At 38.5% G+C, this 18,040-nt stretch overlaps 1 protein-coding gene across 1 annotated transcript in view; it reads left to right on the top strand.

Annotated features, from left to right (window-relative positions):
* Positions 1-10,035, top strand: part of ENPP1 (ectonucleotide pyrophosphatase/phosphodiesterase 1) — a 53,337-nt gene extending 43,302 nt beyond the window's left edge. Inside the window, exons 22-25 of the mRNA XM_081312876.1 lie at positions 602-682; positions 1,664-1,796; positions 3,136-3,292; positions 9,374-10,035. Of these exons, the coding sequence (XP_081169002.1) occupies positions 602-682; positions 1,664-1,796; positions 3,136-3,292; positions 9,374-9,547 (545 nt within the window). The 3' untranslated portion in view covers positions 9,548-10,035. The remainder of the gene's footprint in view (positions 1-601; positions 683-1,663; positions 1,797-3,135; positions 3,293-9,373) is intronic.
* The last annotated feature ends 8,005 nt before the right edge of the window (positions 10,036-18,040 follow it).

An 18,040-nucleotide genomic window follows, 5' to 3' on the forward strand; every position in this document is an offset into this window, starting at 1 on the left:
AATGGGTTTTTTGTATTCTGCAAGTAATTTATGAATTAGGTGTTTCCTTTTCATAAACACAACCCCCAAATTAGGTGGAATCCTGTTGTTTGAAGCTGAGGTTAACTTTTAAGTAGGAATTGCCTTTTGATCCTTTGGAAGGTCAGTGTGCTTGTCAACATTCCTGGGAAATTTTGGAATGTTCTCTTTGGTGAACGCAGTGCTTCACACAATTTGGTATCCTTTAAATATGTTGGGACTACAAGATTTCTATTGTCTAGTTAGCAGGCCAATAGCCATGTCAGTTAGTCATTCTGGGAGATGTAGCTCACCTATCTTGGGAATGCCTTTTGGGGAGGATTGCAATAGAATGGTGTACTGGCTTAAGAATATTTAGTAATAATAGATCTTAAGCCACCCAGAGTTGTTTAGGTATTGGGTGGCCTATACATTAAAATAAATACAGTACATAAATAAACCGATAAGCAAACCCATCTCTTTGAGCCTTGAACATTGTATTTGGACTTAAATGTTTAGTATCATGTATTTATTTCAGAAACTCATTTGATATATTGATACATATGAGTTTTAAATGCTTGCTTATATATTTTAATGTTTCTAGATCTGATTGAAGAAGATAAGAAAAATTATTATGAAGGACTGCTCTCAAGCAACATAGCACCAATGTATTCTGCTTTTCAAGGTAAGAGCTAATTATTATGGGTATTTGCTTCTTTTTATGGGAACAATATAAGCTAATACAATATAATTATTTAATTATATTATTAAAGCATAATTGTTATGCTCTTGTGATTGTGTCTGCAATAATATACATGTAGTAATGTCCAATGAAGGGTGGTGCTGTGCTGCGTTGTACTATAATTCTTCAGTCTCATAACAATTTCCTGAATGCCTGCAGTCTACTTCAAATGATCATACCATGGCTTAACAAGTTAAAACATGAATGGAACTTCTGTTCCTTTATATGGCTTCTGTACCCATGTAAGCAAGATACTTCTAAAATGGGAAGGCTAAAATAGTCTATTTACTTGGGAGCTCAAAGAGACTTCTAAATAAAATCTATCAAGAATTTTTTTCAGTTCTCTAATCCAGAGATAGATAATCCTATGGCTGTAGATTGAACACTGCTTCCTTGGTTGCCTAGTCTCCAAGGGTGATTCTCAAACTAGCCAAGATAGTCTTTATGTAAAACCATGATGGAAAATGTTTATAGTGAGAGAAATATTTTCTACTGATTATCTATTTCTAAAGATTAGGAGGATTTCTGGATTGTAGATCACCTCTGCAAAGAATGTCAGTCCATTCAAGAACTATATATAAAAAAAGATGGTCAAAGCAAATGCCATTGTTTGCTTTATATTTGGAAGTCCGGACAATGCGCATCAGAGTTAAATTCATTCATAAATATCTCTTGGATTTGGAAGCTCATACCCGAAGCTCCAGCCCTCCAGTATGCCAAGCACAAAATATTAGGTAGGACTGTGTAGTTCCAAAATACTTGGAAATAATTATGAAATTCATACTGTTTTGATAAATAAATAAAATAAAGGCAGTCTATCGTCATAGAACAAAAAAATAGACCTTCAATCAGCAATATCACTGATGGGCTTGGTTCTCTTCAGTCATGATATTTTCTTAGTGATATTCTCCCTTGTTCCTTCAGTGATTTGGGAATATTTTAATGCTGTCCTACTACCATCATATGCTGCAGCCAGAAATGGTGTAAATGTGATCACAGGTCCTATATTTGATTACGACTACAATGGCGTATATGATACACCAGAGGAAATAAGAAGGTTAGCAGATATCTGTTTTAGCTTTTGTGTGTGTGACTGTGTGTTGAAATAACTGCTTTGATTTAATTTATGGGAACCTCAGTTAAAATATATTTTTCTGACTTAACAGAATCCTGTATGTCCTGAAGAAGAAAGACAATTAGCAATTTATTCTGAGCCTATCAATCCCTTTGTGGCTTCTTCCATATGTATCAATGCATTATATTTGATTTTAACATGTGTAAATTATGGCTTTTCTTTTTAAAACAAAACTGCATCCAAATAAGTATTTTAATACATATTTGATTTCAGACAGTATGAAAGATATTTTGATATGGTATTTAAAAGCTGGTGGGTGAAACCATTTCAGTGTTCACTATAATCTAAGAGTATGGTTCAAGTTGGTATCAAGGAATATAGATTAACATTCTAGCTGTGTTGGGGGCAGCCCTTATCAGAGGCATCCATGGGGAAGCAGGGGAGGGATATCAGGGGAGCAGCGTCTTGTCATCATTTTTACACGTCCATCATGATATCCACACATAACTATGAATCTAGTAGAGCTTGTGTTGCAAAAGTGCAATGTTGCTTCTATCATTTGGATGAATGCCTCAGATCAGGTGGATGTATTTATTCATTGCTGCATGAAAAGTATACTTTCCATAAAGAAATGTCCATCACTATTTTAATAATAATTATAAGATTTAGAAAAGGGAAATACATTTCAAGTACATTTTAAAAACATAATTTGCACATCGTTAAAATGAAAGTTACTTGAGAAGCCCATGGTTTCTGCTTCTATCAAATCTAATTTCAGAGGTGTGATTTAAGCAAATAAATTCTCTTGGAGACTGAGAAGCCCAGGCTGACTGAAAGGAAGGAAATTCTCACACAAATAGTCTGGCTCCATTACGTATGGTTTAAAGGTTTATAACCAGTTCTTTGAGTGTGCCTAATAGCTTGTGGAATTGGTTTAGCAAGGGAGATCTGTATATCTGTATATATCTGTATTGCTAAGCACATTGATTTGTGCCTCTTATATTGTAAGCCGCCCTGAGTCTTCGGAGAAGGGCGGGATATAAATGGGATTTATATATATATATATATATATATATATATATATATATATATATATATATATATATATATATATATATATATATATATATATATATATATATATATATATATATATATATATATATATATATATATATATATATATATATATATATATATATATATATATATATATATATATATATATATATATTGTGTATTTCTTTGGTGTATGGAGTATGTTCAGTACAACTAACACAAAAATGTTGTTGCTTTTTTTCCTTTTAAAATTAAATTTCAGGCACTTGACTAATTTAGCGGTCCTCATTCCAACTCACTACTTCATTACATTGACAAGTTGTAAAAATGTTTCCCAAACGCCTTTGCAATGCGAAGGATCCCTTGATGTTGTATCTTACATTATACCCCACAGAGAAGACAACAGTGAAAGTTGCACAGTGAGTACGATCTTTTAATATATAAAGCATAAAAATGCACAAAAAGTGCTATTATTTTTTTAGTGCAAGTTTCTAGTTTTTATAATAGGTGTGGGCAGAGACTTGAAAATGTGAGAAATATCTGAGAAAAGCTTTGAAAGAGGAAGTATGCTTTGCATAGCATTTAATATAAAAAGCCTCATTTCTAGCTCTGGAATAAACTTTAGCACAACATCAACACAGTCCTAATCAGGGCTTTTTTTGTCATAGAACGCTCAGAACGGAGTTCCGGCACCTTTTTTTAGATGGAACCTTGTAGGGGTAAGCAAGGCGGGTTGTATGACATGTGTGAGTTCCGGCACCTTTTTCTTTTACAAAAAAAGCACTGGTCCTAATTATATGGCTGATGTGAGCATTTGTGTCACAGAGGCCTTACAAGTATTTAGTATATAAATAATTGTGATATTACCATCAAAATTATTTTTTTGCCCTTAGATAATCATTGGGGGTTTTTTTCCTAATGGATTTCATAAAGAGATTTCTGTCATGATCTTTCTGAAGCTTGATATTCAGGCTGCTAGTAGCAATCATGGAAATAGGGGTAAAGCAAATACAGATCAAATATGAAATTGATAATAGAGGTGGATAGTTAATACTCTAGGACAAATAAAGAATATTCAAAATCTTGGATCTTGGAGAAATCTTGGCAAGAAAAATGAGTTGAAAATAATAAAATCAAATTTAAAAGAAACACGGTGCAGATATTTGGGGGGGGCAGGGTGTTCTCTTCGAATCGATCTTGATTTCTGGCAACTGCTGGGAAAAGTTTTGTTGGCAAGATTTTTTTCCCCACAGTTCCTTTAATATACCACAAACCAAACAATGAAATATAAACATTTTTTCAAGTATTTAACATTTGTTATATCAGTAATGCTGTAGGTATTATATATCGCCATACATAAATACATACACGTAAGTTTGGGTGCTGCTCGTCCATTTCCCCTTTCACTGTGTCCACCCTCCTTCTCTCTCTTCCCTCTTCTCTACTTTCTTTCTCCCATTCTCCTTTCTTTCCTACTTCCCTCTTCTTCCTCTCCTCTCCTCTTTCCCTCACCACTCCCCTCCCGTTTCTCCCCACTTCTCCTCCTCTTTCCCTCCAACCTTCCTACTTCATTCCCCCTCCTCTACTCTCTTCCCTCTCTCCTCTCCTTTCTTCCCTCCCATTCCTCTTCTGATACAATTCAGGGGTGATGTCCGAGCAGCTCCTCTCCTTGGATTTTCAATATCTATATTAGGTATGATAATATCCTTATCTCCTCATTTTAACTCCATGTAAATTAGTGTTAGCTGTCTTTTAAGCATATTCTTTTTCACCCACTCATAAAATTTTCCCCAAATTTCATAATACTCTGACTCTGTCCTATCTTTAATTATCATTGTTAATCTATTCATTTCTGCACATTCCATTATTTTCCTGATCACCTCTTCTTCTGGAGGAATTTTCAGTGCCTTCCAGTTTTGTGCAAACACAATCCTAGCTGCAGTGGTTATATGAATAATCAAATATGTGTTCTCTTTACTATATTTCTCTGGTAAAATACCCAACAGGAATATTTCTGGTCTTAATTCTATACGTTGTTGTATCATCTTTTCTAACCATGATTTGATTATGTTCCAATAGGTTTTAGCTTCTGCACACATCCACCACATATGATAGAAAGAGCCTGGTATTTGATGGCATTTCCAACATTTCATAGATCTGTCCTTAAACATTTTAGCTAGTTTTTCTGGAGACATATGCCATCTATAGAACATCTTGTACATATTTTCTTTATACGCTGTTGCCATTGTCAGTTTATAGTTTCTTTCCCACAATTGCTGCCATCTATCTAATTCAATCGTATATCCAAAATTTCTTGACCATTTTATCATTGACTCCTTAACTTGCTCTTCCTCTAATTCCCTATATAATAAGTAGCTATACATTTTTAATCCATTTTTCTTCAGTTCCTATAAGTATTTCATCTAACTCTGTTCTCCCCAAATTAAAACCATCTATTTTAGCATCTTTTTCATATCTAGATTGTATTTACGTTCTCATGTACCAATCCATCTTTATTCCTTGTTCCTCTAATTGTTGTTTGGTTTTCAGCTTCCCTGTATCTGTTAGTACAGTAAGTCTTTATATCTTATAATGTTTCCCATGTTAAACATATTGGGGTGTATTAACACTTCCATTGTTGAGAGCCAATCTGGAATCCTCAAGTAATGCTTCCTCTTTATTTTCTCCCAAACCATCAATAAAGAATTCCTGATATAATGTCTCTGGAAATAGCTGTGTATTCTATTTTTCCCATACCATATGAACGAATGCCATCCCAACTGTAAATCATGTCCCTCTGTCAATAATCTAGTATTCCTCAGTAAAATCCATTCTCTCATCCATGACATTACTGCAGCCTGGTAATATAATTCCCAATTAGGTAAGCGAGACATGTCAAACACAAGGCCTGGGGGCCGGATCCGGCCTGCGAAGTGGTTTCATGTGGCCCGCGAAGCCATCCTGGAAAAAGTGAGGGAACGGCTCCCACTGCTTGGCCCTGGCCCAGAGACCCTCCTTCTGCCAGAGACCCTCAGATCTTTCCCACTCCTGCCCAGGCCCCCATAGGCACCCTTGATGCGAACAATGTAGAGCTGGCCACGCCCACCCAGTAGGCCATGCCCACCCAGGCCATACCCACCCGGCCCCCTGAGGGCAACAGCAATGCTGATGCGGCCCTCAATGAAATTGAGTTTGACACCCCTGAGGTAAGCAAAACCCACCTCTGAGTCTTGCATCCTGTAACATTTTCAAATTAATCCTTGCCTTTTTCCTCTGCCAAATATATTTCAAAATTATTTTATTTAGCCCCTCAAAATATTTCTTTTCCAATCTTATTGGTATTGTTGAAAACAAAAACAACAATCGTGGTAGTATATTCATTTTGATTATTGCAATCCTGCCCATTAATGATAGTTGTACCTTTTTCCATTTATCCAAATCTACTTTGATTTGTCTTTTCAATTTGTAATAGTTATCTTCTTTAATTGTTGTACATCTTGCTGTCAGGTGAATCCCCAGATATTTTACCTTCTTTACAATCTGTATCTCTAACTTTCCCATCAATTCTTTTTTTGTTTTTCAGTAATATTTTTCACTAACACTTTTGTTTTATCTTTATTAATCTTCAAACCTGCTATCTCGCCATATTTTTCTATTTGTTCTATTAATACAGGTCCTGTCTCTAGTGGCTCCTCCAAGATAAATACTAAATCATCTGCGAAAGCTTGTAGCTTATATTCTTCTCTCTTAACTTTCATACCTTTTATATCCTTATTCTGTCTTATAGTTCTGTTTAGTATCTCTAGTGTCAATATGAACAATAATGGGGATAAAGGGCATCCCTGCCTTGTTCCCTTCATAATGTTAATCTTTTCAGTCATATCTCCATTAATCATTATTTTGGCTATTTGCTTATTGTAAATTGCTTTAATTACATTTATAAATTTCTCCCCAAAATCTATAATCTGTAATTGTCTTATCATGAATTGCCAATTCACATTGTTGAATGCTTTCTGCGCATCCAAAAACATCAATGCCATCTGTTTTTCGGGATGTGTTTCATAATATTCTAATATGTTTAATATAATTCGCATATTGTCTCTAATCTGTCTTTTGGGCAGGAACCCATTTTGATCCATATGTATAAATTAGTTTAGGAACTTTTTAAGCCTTTCGGCCATGATTGATGCAAATATTTTATAGTCCACATTCAGCAAGGAAATCAGTCTATAGTTCTTTATTTTCTGTATCTCTGTTTCTTCCTTTGGTATCAGGGTAATAAGTGCTTCTTGATTTCTGGCAACTGCTGGGAAAAGTTTTGTTGGCAAGATTTTTGGAAGTGGTTTTCCTGCTTCTTAGGACTGAAAGAGCCCAAGGTCCCCAGCTGGCTTTGGGTCTAAAGTGGGACCAGAATTCACAATCTCCCAGTTTCAAGACTGGTGCCTTAATCACTACACAAAGTGACTGACTTAATTGATTTTATTATCCAGTAATTAAATAGGTGAGTACAGGTAGTCCTCTTCTTACCACAGTTCATTTAGTGACCATTCAAAGTTACAATGGCACTGAAAAAAAAGATTTATGACTGTTTTTGACACACTGTTGCGGCATCCCCGCGGTCATGTGATCAAAATTCAGATGCTTGGCTTATGATGGTTGCAGTGTGCCAAGGTCATGTGATCACCTTTTTGCAAAGTCAGTGGGGAATCCAGATTCACTTAACAACCATGTTACTAACTTAGCAACCGCAAATATTCAGTTAACAATTGTGGCAAGAAATGTCGTAAAATGGGGCAAAACTCACGTGTAACAACTGTCATGGAATTATATATTCCAAGATATTGGAATTATAATTGTTGATAAATGGAATATGAATCAACAATGTGACAGAGCTCCTAAAATATAGGAGAAGATGAGACTTTAAAAATCAGGTATGTTTATTCCTGAGAAGAAAGATTAGATGGTGGCACATGATGGTAGTAGGTAGCATATAGTAACAGTTTTAAAGCATCTAAGGACACGTCAGACAGGTGTAGTTTTGCTTTCTGTTTTCACAGAGTGCGGCACACAGAATAATTGCTTTAAGCAAGTAATTTACAGCTGATCATCAGCAACTGTTTCCAAATAGCATTAACTGTTTAAGAGTGGAAGCAATTACAAGAAAAATGCCAAGCTTCCTTCCACTGACTGTTTTCAAAGAATAGCAGGATAGCCATCTGTCCTGCTGCTTTAATTTGGACTCCCACACTGAACAGGGATTGGATCAATGAATTAAACTGGCCTCTTTCAACATTATAATTCTGCGACTGTTCTGTTCACACTGTTATGGGAAAGAAGGCTAAATTGTTGTTCCTGTTAGGTGTGAAGTCGTGTCCGACCCATCGCGACCCCATGGACAACGTTCCTCCAGGCTTTCCTGTCCTCTACCATCTTCTGGAGTCAATTTAAGCTCATGCCTACTGCTTCAGTGACTCCATCCACCCACCTCATTCTCTGTCGTCCCATTCTTCTCTTGCCCTCAAACTTTCCCAGCATCAGGCTCTTCTCCAGTGAGTCCTTCCTTCTTATTAGGTGGCCAAAGTATTTGAGCTTCAACTTCAGGATCTGGCCTTCTAAAGAGCAGTCAGGGTTGATCTCCTCCAGGACTGACCGGTTTGATCGCCTTGCAGTCCAAGGGACTCGCAGGAGTCTTCTCCAGCACCATAGTTCAAAGGCCTCAATTCTTTGGCGCTCAGCCTTTCTTATGGTCCAACTTTCACAGCCATACATTGCAACTGGGAAGACCATAGCCATGACTATATACACTTTTGTTGGCAGGGTGATGTCTCTGCTTTTTTAGTGTGGTATCTAAAACCCCATGGACAGTACCAAAAGGCTAAATTGCATGCACTATTAGAACCGTTTATGATATACAGTTGACACACTTATAAAAAGTAGACATATTTCTACAGCGAGAAGGTAAATCCTTTGTTGGAGGCTGACGTTTCTTTGTGTGCATTTGATCATTCCTGAGAATGGGAATATGACCTGAATAATGATCAATAAAGTGAGCTTTATATAACTGCAGCAGAAAAGAGTTTAATTCATTAGGAAATACCTTATAGGAATAGGCAAATTTTAGTACCCTGCAAATTATGTTCTCAGAAACAAGAGAGTTCTGAGCCATGTTCTGTTTGCATAAATTCCTGGGAATACAGGCAAGTGGAATACAGGCCCTGAATCATTGATCTATTTTTTAAAAAGAAAAAACAAAAGAGGCAGAATGATAGACAAAGAAATGATACAGAACAGGCCTTTAATTCTCTAGCTATACTCTACTGCCCCCTTATGGTCAGTAGGTCAAGTAAGGACTATTAGATTCACCTTTCCAGTGATACACCTTGCTCTGGAGAACGTTCTCAGATCATCTTCAAAGCAATTTATCAATTTAGCACTGATTTTTTAAATATCTCAGAATGTCTGCAACATGAACTGGAATACTTGTTTCTTTCTTCCAATAGGTTGGCAAGCCCAAATCCTTATGGATCGAAGAGAGAATGAGATTTCATGTCGCTCGAGTTAGAGATGTGGAACTTCTTACAGGACTTAGTTTTTATCATGAAGGAAAGCAGCCTGTGGCTAATATTCTACAGTTGAAAACCTATTTACCAAGTTTTGACAAAGCCAGAATTTAACTTTGTTATGTTTCTGTACCAAAAAAGAGAGACTAGCTCAGAGCTACGTAAGCATGCTGGAAGATTTTCAGAAGGTACTGCAGCAAAATGGAAACAAGAGAGAAACTGTGCCACATTTTGTATCTCAGGGACATTTAATGGACCACCTATATCGGAGACAAATAGCTTTCAGCCTTATTATTCTCTTCAATGTGATAGAAATGTCTATACTGTTATAAAAGACTATCTGCAACATCAACACAACAGATCAAATGGGATAAAAACCAACAGTTCTACATTGATTTCAACTGTATAAAAGTGTTCAGGAATTACTTTATTCTGCCTAAGTTTGTTTGTTTGTTTGTTTTACAAAGAGGCAAAAGCAAATTAACTACAAGTGAACCCAACTGGCAGGTATATTTCAAAAGTTATAAGTAATACACAAAGGTTTTTTATTGTCATTTTCTGAACTTTGCTTCACTCTGTTTAATAAATAGAATATAAATTGATGGATATTCTTAATTTGGGGGGAAATATCACACACACCTATGAATATCATTTCAGAAGCTCTTTTAAGATTAATGGGATTTACGTTCAGTTGTGTGGTTATAGGATTACAGCTCTAATATATAGTGGACTGCATGTTCCTGAAAACATAGAAGATAGTTGCATCGTGTTCGTGTAACTATATAATGTTCATGTTATGTTTTTGATACTGCCACCATAACCCCATGTACTGTATTTGACTAACCATTCATACATCTGAACAGGCATAAGCAAGTTTTGTGAATACTTAGTGTTTATGTATGTTCTGTGGTTGAATGTTAAGTGAATGCAAATTGATTGATTGATTTGAGAGACATTTCACATTTTATAACTTCCAAGACATAAATGTAAAACTCAAAGGTACCTTTTCAATAGGCAATTGAACTTTCTTGGTTTTTCTTTGAGGACACTCTGCTTGTCATCCAAGAAGTTTCTTCAGCTCTGACTGGATGGTGGGAAATGGAAGGATTTATATTTGTTGCAGAAAGCTGGTCATTTGCATTCTTTTAGAGAGTTGTTGAGGCCACTTGGAAGTTTATCTATGTCCTCAGGGTCACCTGAGTGGTGCAAATGGGTGTGGAGCCCTCTTGGAACTGCAGTAAATACTATGCTGTAGACTACAGATAGATGATGTCGTATCTTCCCCCTATGTTGAGAGAGAGCTGTACAATTTTGACATAAATGACCTCTTTGACCCCTCTTTCAAACCAGCACTCCTCTGTCCAAAATGTGGACTTTGCTATCTTTGAAAGAGAGGCCTTTGTCTTTTAAATGCAGATGGACTGCTGAATCTTGCCTTGATGGGTTTGTTCTCCTATGTTGTTCCATGCATTTATAAAGGAGTTGTATTGTTTCCCCAATGTTTCAGCAGTTCCAAGAAGGCTCCACACCCATTTGCACCACTCAGGTGACCCTGAGGACATAGATAAATTCCAAGTGGCCTCAATGACTCTCTAAAAGAATGCAAATGACCAGTTTTCTGCAACGAATATAAATCCTTCCATTCCCCACCATCCAGTCAGAGTTGAGGGAGCTTCTTAGATAAGAAGTGAAATGTCTTCAAAGAAAAACAAGAAAGTCCAGTTGCCTCTTGAAAAGGCACATTTGGGACAACCATGACCTGGATGACTGAGAATCTCCATAGATATAAATATATAATGTACATTGTACAATAAAACAGGATAGTATAATAAACGAAACATAATACAAACAGTGGAATAATAAATGATGTTGGTTCATATAGCTAAGGCTTTCTTAAAAACCTCCATTTTTAATAGCTTATAGAAAAAACACAACATAGGGACAGATTGAATGCCAAGTAGAGGCATTACTACTAAATGCCAAGTAGAGGCATCACCACTGAAACACACTCTTTCCAGTCCACATTTTGCAGAAGTGGGGATTAACAGACATTCCTATTGGGGCATATTGGAGCATAGGATAAATTATATAAATAAGTGTCCTGTAGAATAAAACTCATTTACACAGTTATTCAATTTATAAACTCTCTCAATTGTCATGCCAAGCTGGATGACAAAGAACATATAAAAAACCAGTAATTGAAAACCAGTAATTGAAATACAAACTTTATATACAAGAGTGTTTTATTCAGTAAGGTTATTTTTTTTCCTCCAGTTCCACTAGCTTAAAAAAAGTTCTTGAGTACAAAATACCCTTCATTAAGCAGTACAAATCACAGGGAGGCCATTAAACAGGTCTCTCCCTAAAGTAGGGCTTTTCAACCTTTTCACCCATTGTACCACTTTTAGGATATGGCAACATCCGAGTACCAGTAGCAAGGTGTCAAAAACATGATGACCAAAAAAAAAGGAAAAAAAAAAGAAAAAAAGTGATGAAGTACAGGTAGTCCCCAACTTATAACAGTTCACTCAGTGACTGTTTGAAGTTACAATGGCACTGAAAGAAGTGCCCCCCAAGCCACAGCCGAGCAAGACACCTGCCTGCCCGCCGATGGCGCTCTTTCTCCTGTCCAAGGTTTTCATTGTGAGCATTTCTGTTGAGGATTGGCAGCGGGGGTGTGGTGTGGGTTTTGGTTTTTATTCCCCCCCCCTTCTGCTGGGTGGTTGCAGCAGTTTTTGGTCACTTCACATGACCTTGGGACACTGTGACCATCATAAATATGAATCAGTTGCCAAGTATTTGAATGTAAATTACAAGACCCTTGAGATGCTGCAACATTCGAGCTGATCGGCACTTCTTCTGGGCTCAGAAGTGCCAGGGCCAGCGCCGAGCTCCATCTGGAGCCTGGTGCTGATCCTGGCGCTTTTGCTAAGCCCCGATAGCCCCGAAGAAGCACTGATCCTGGCACTTCCGCTGAGCCCTGACAGCCCTGCAGCTCCAGCCATCTCTTGCTCAGGCTTGTGCGGTGCTGCCACCGGTTCAGCTCATTCCCCTCCCCTGCTACCACTTTTCTAGGAAGGTCATGTACCACCTGCCAGGTGCCAATGTACCACAGGTGGTACCTGTACCACTGGTTGAAAAGCCCTGCCCTAAAGCATTTCCATGCAACCCAAGGACTGTGATGGTAGACTAAAGAATGATTTCTCTAAGGTTATGTGGAAGATAATATCTAGATGACGTTTATACTGTAGCAGGATTCATGGAATTATATTGTGTCAATAGGAACTAAACATGTAATAAACACTTTTATGTTTATACCCAACATCTTCTTTTCTGGGACTGACTAAAGGCTGACTAACTAGATCCATTTATCAGAAAATAAAATACCTTGTTACTAAAAAGACCAGAAAAACACTTATGTTAAGTAACAATAAAGTGTCATACCTATTTTGAGGGGGGTGGGTGGGATTATGATTACCGGTACTTAAAGAATAATTGTCTGCAATACAAACAACTCCCATCTTTAAATACTGTATGAAGAAAGATTATCCTTGAAAAATATTTTCAGATAAATTTTACTTTGTTGAATTTTGAACTCTGACAATTTTCCCCGAGGCAACTGTCTGTTGAAGTAGTAGGATACGACTTTCAGAATGGATTTTTGTATGTGTGACGAACTTGGTGCCTTCTGAGCTTTGTTATCTGCTTCCAAACGTTTCATTACCCAACTAGGTAATATCATCAGTGCTAGAGAGTGCCAAGGGCTCAACCCTGAGTTACAGGGGTTCTAATTCTTTTCTTCTTTTTTTTCTTTTTTCTTTTATTGAAAAGTTTCACAAAATTTTAATAATAAACCCCCCCTCCCCATCAACCCTCCCTCCTTCCCTCCCCCCCGGACTTCCCAAAGCAGGATACAGGGTATTACATATAGCAATCTTATGCAAACATATGCTAAATATCTTATTACAACATTAACAAACCTTCCACCCTTTAACTCCCTTATAACAAAACTAAAGTAATTATAATTTATTTATTTATTTATTTTTAATTTTAATTCCATTTATATCCCGCCCTTCTCCGAAGACTCAGGGCGGCTTACAAGCTTAGCAGTAGCCTTCATTCAATGTATAAGCCTGCTTATTAGGGCTTTCACACACACCCCAGCGGCATTATTACAAAGTCAGCTTAATTGCCCCCAACAATCTGGGTCCTCATTTTACCTACCTCGGAAGGATGGAAGGCTGAGTCAACCTTGAGCCTGGTGGGATGCGAACCTGCACTAATTGCAGGCAGCTGGTGTTACTTAAGGAGGCATTAGCCCACTGCTCCACCAAGGCTCTACATAATAACACTTCTATAATTGTTAAGAATTATTCATATGCTATTTGAAACTTTTTAGTCCCATATTTGTTCTGAATATAATCAATCCATCTTTTCCATTCCAAAATATATTTTTCTTGTGACTGTTCTTTCAAATATGCTGAAACTTTTGCCATTTCAGCTATGTCCATTACTTTAAGTATCCATTGTTCTATTGTAGGTAAATCTTCTTTCTTCCAATGTTGCGCCACCAACAGTCTGGCTGCCCTTATTAAGTGTAACATTAATTTAGTTTCTATAACAGTACAATCCGAAATAATCCCCAATAAGAATAGCTGCGGAGTAAATCTTATTTTTTTCTTTAAAACTTTCTGAAAAATCCACCATATTTTTATCCAAAAGGCTTTAACATTTTTACATGTCCACCATATACAGTATGATAATAAGTTGCCTCTTCACTACCGGTTCTAATTCTTTTCTATTGCAATTCTTTTTTTGTCACATAAGATTAAGTCTAGTAGGAAGATAGTGGCACCTTCTTTCTTCAAATCTATATAATTGAAATCACAAAATGCCTTTTTGAGAGAGTAGGAGTATTGTAAATAAATACTGTCTAACTGATTGGTTTTCCTCTTTTCTTTTTTACTGATAACAGTGACTAAGGCCAATCTTTTGGAAGTTTGAGAATGTTTTTATTTGAATTCACCAATGATGTATGGTACAGCGAAAGGAATAACAGTTTCATGCTGTTATCTATTGTAAAAAAGAAAGAAAGAAAGAATAAGGGAGGAAAACAAGCAAGCAGTTACTGTAATAGCGTCTTCTTTCAAGGACAATCTCTGTAACAATTAACCATAAGTAGATATCTAAGATAACAAGCAAGTGAGTCTATTCTTCTGGAATAAAATGCATTTCATGCGAGTCTAAAGAAATTGTGGTAGCCAGAAATTGTCCTACCTCACACTGTGTTTAGCTTGAATGAATTATAGTTCAATGCTTACACCTACTTATTTCTGGTTCCCAATATTAGGAAAAGGACAATAGAATTGGATTGATTAAAAAAAATAAAAGAAGAATGGCTGTTGATGGTATCATGTTCAAGTATTCTACATAGTTTTTACAAGAATTGAGATATATTGAGACAAGATGGACCCTGTCAGGTTCTCAGAGGAAAAATCCAGGGGAGATAGTATTTGCTTACCATTGTGACAAACACTTAATAACTTAAAGGAAAATAGAATAATATTAATTATTTGAACACAAAGCTGAAAAAATATAATCAAATGCAGACAGATGGTTACATGCAAAACTCTCCTTGCTTCACCATTTGTTGTCTCCGTTACAGTTTCTTTGGAAAGCCTAAGGATTGTTTTAAAGCCTGACTTACTTTTGAGTCATTGCTCTGTGAGAGAAATTGAAGTATTCAGCCCAGCCAGAGCAGGTGGTGTTGGTGGAACATGCTATGTTGATCTCTGAAGTTCTGGTTGATGATAATGATGATCTTATTTCCTTCTTTTGCTCAAAGGTTTTTGGATACATGAACCAATGACTTTCTGAAACTAAGATCTCATTTTATATGTTTTATCAACAGCTTGTAAACATTCTTCAACTCTACCACATGGGGTCAGACTGCCCTAATCATTTAGATTTTTTTTATTTTTTATGATAAGCTACCTGGAAGAAGGAACATGAATAGAAAGGCAGTTTTTGAATTACCAACACTGAAAGTGACAGCATGGTATGAACTAAAACATGGACTCTGCACCCATACCTGAGAGTTTTCATGTTTTATTCCAGAATATGGACCTAAAACATGGCAGCACATGGTATGTACCTCTCAGAATCAAGCCAGCTGGCCAGTCTTGCCCGCTTTCAGGGCACTCTGTTATAGTTCCCTTCCTACCATGTTTCCCTGAAATTAAGACCTGGTCTTATATTTCTTTTGCCTCCAAAAGAGGCACTAGGTCTTAATTTCAGAGAATGTCTTACCTTAGGACCACCCCAGACAAGGCTCCCACACCACAACACCTGTCGTGCTGCTGCTTGACTTCTTCTGTGGCCGCTTGTTACCACCTGTGGCCAAACGCCATGTGGCGCATTGTGCCATTGCCATTCCTCCCAGCAGGATGCCACATGGCACTTTGGGCCATTTCCGTTCCTTCTGGCAGGACGTCGCATGGCGCTTCGGGCCGCTTCCACTGCTCGCACGCTTCAGGCTGCGTCCATGGCTTGCGCAGCACTTTGGGCTACTTCCGCTGCTTGCACAGTGCTTTGGGCCACTTCCACTGCTTGCGCAGCGCTTTGGGCCATTTCTGCTGCTTGCGGGAGGATGCTGCGTGGCTCTTTGGGCCTATTCTGCAGTGGAAATGGCCCGAAGTGCCACATGACCTCCTGCCGCAAGCAACAGAAACGGCCCAAAGCGCTGCGCAAGGAGCAGAAGTGACCTGAAGCGTGCGAGCAGAAGCGACCCAAGGCATGCGAGGAGTGCAAGTGGCCCAAAGCGCCGTAATGTGTCCTGCTGGGAGGAGCGGCAATGGCGCAATGTGCCACATAGCATCTGGCCACAAGGGGCGGCAAGCGGCTGCAGAAGAAGTCAAGCAGCACGACAGGTGTCAAGGCGTGGGAGGCCTGGCTGAGGTGGTCCTACTGGTAAGGTAAGCGGGTGTGGGGCGTATGGGGCAGTTTCATTTCCCCTACCCCTGCTCTAGCTTGATATTTAGGGGTGCACCTCACCCCAAAACTAGGGCTTAGTTTTGGAGAAGGAAGGGCTTATATTAGGTCCACTGCCAAAATCAAGCTTACTATCGGGCTGGGTGTAACTTTTGGGGAAACCTGGTAACTTCAGCCTGTCCCTATAAGAATAAATGAGCATTCCATGATCGCTCAACAGGCTTGGTACTCATTACCTGAGAGCTGTCAGCTGCTGATCCCAAAATATTACTTCCTTTGAGCTCTTGAATCACTGAGCTAGAAATCTGAGTTTTTACCATGGGGTGTGCAAATGGGTCTTATAGAACCAGGCTTTTCAACCTTTTCACCCATTGTACCACTTTTAGGATATGGCAACATCCGAGTACCACCAGTCACCTAGCAGGGTATCAAAAACTTGATGACCCCCCCCAAAAGGAAAAAATTGATGAAGTACAGGTAGTCCTCGACTTACAACAGTTTGCTTAGTGACTGTTCGAAGTTACAATGGCACTGAAAAAAGTGCCCCCCCCCGAAGCCACAACCGAGCAAGACACCTGCCTGCCCGCCCGGCGGCGCTCTTCCTCCTGTCTGAGGTTTTCATTGTTGTGAGAATTTCTGTTGAGGATTGGCAGCAGGGGTGGGGTGGGGTGGTGTTTGGTTTTTATTTCCCCCCCCCCATCTGCTGGGTGGTTGCAGCAGGTTTTGGTCACTTCACATGACCCTGGGACACTGTGACCATCATAAATATGAATCAGTTGCCAAGCATCTGAATGTAAATCACAAGACCCTGGAGATGCTGCAACATTCCAGCTGATTGGCGCTTCTTCTGGGCTCAGCAGAAGCGCCGGGATCAGTGCCGAGCTCCAGCTGGAGCCTGGTGCTGATCCTGGTGCTTCCGCTGAGCTCTGACAGCCCCAAAGAAGCACCAATCAGCTCGAAAGCGGCACTGATCCTCGTGCTTCCGCTGAGCCTTGACAGCCCTGTGGCTCCAGCCATCTCTCGCTCAGGCTTGTGCAGTGCTGCCACCAATTCAGCTCATTCCCCTCCCCTGCTACAACTTTTCTTGGATGGTCGTGTACCACCTGCCAGGTGCCAATGTACCACAGGTGGTACCCGTACCACTGGTTGAAAAGCCCTGTTATAGAAAACAAAGACTAGTCTATTTGACTTGGAGGAATAAGTGACTGATGTATGTCTATAACCACCATTTTCCACTGGAAACAAGCACAAATAGTCATAAGAATTGAATAATAATTTGAAATCTAAGGAAAAAGGTGATTTTTTTTTATTGACTGCTTTCCTGAAGTTATTTTATATGCTTCCAGATTGCTGGTTGAAAAAGCTGGGCAGACGCCAAACATTTGGACAGATGTTACGGGAGAAAAAGATTCAGGGGGAAGGACGATCTATGGAAGAATTTCAAGCCCGTTAATAGGACCAAAGTAGGAATCCTGGGCTGAAAATCATGTATGACCAAACCCTTTTCCTTCCTCAGGGCTGGCCTACTATTAGATAAAGTGAAAGTTTTGTGGTTATGAAAGAATGACAAAGTGAGGGCTCTAAAATGTATTGCTGCACTTTACTATCAGAAAGGGA

This window comes from Vipera berus (assembly GCF_964194415.1).
Source record: "Vipera berus genome assembly, chromosome: 1".
NCBI classification, from domain to species: Eukaryota; Metazoa; Chordata; class Lepidosauria; order Squamata; family Viperidae; genus Vipera; species Vipera berus.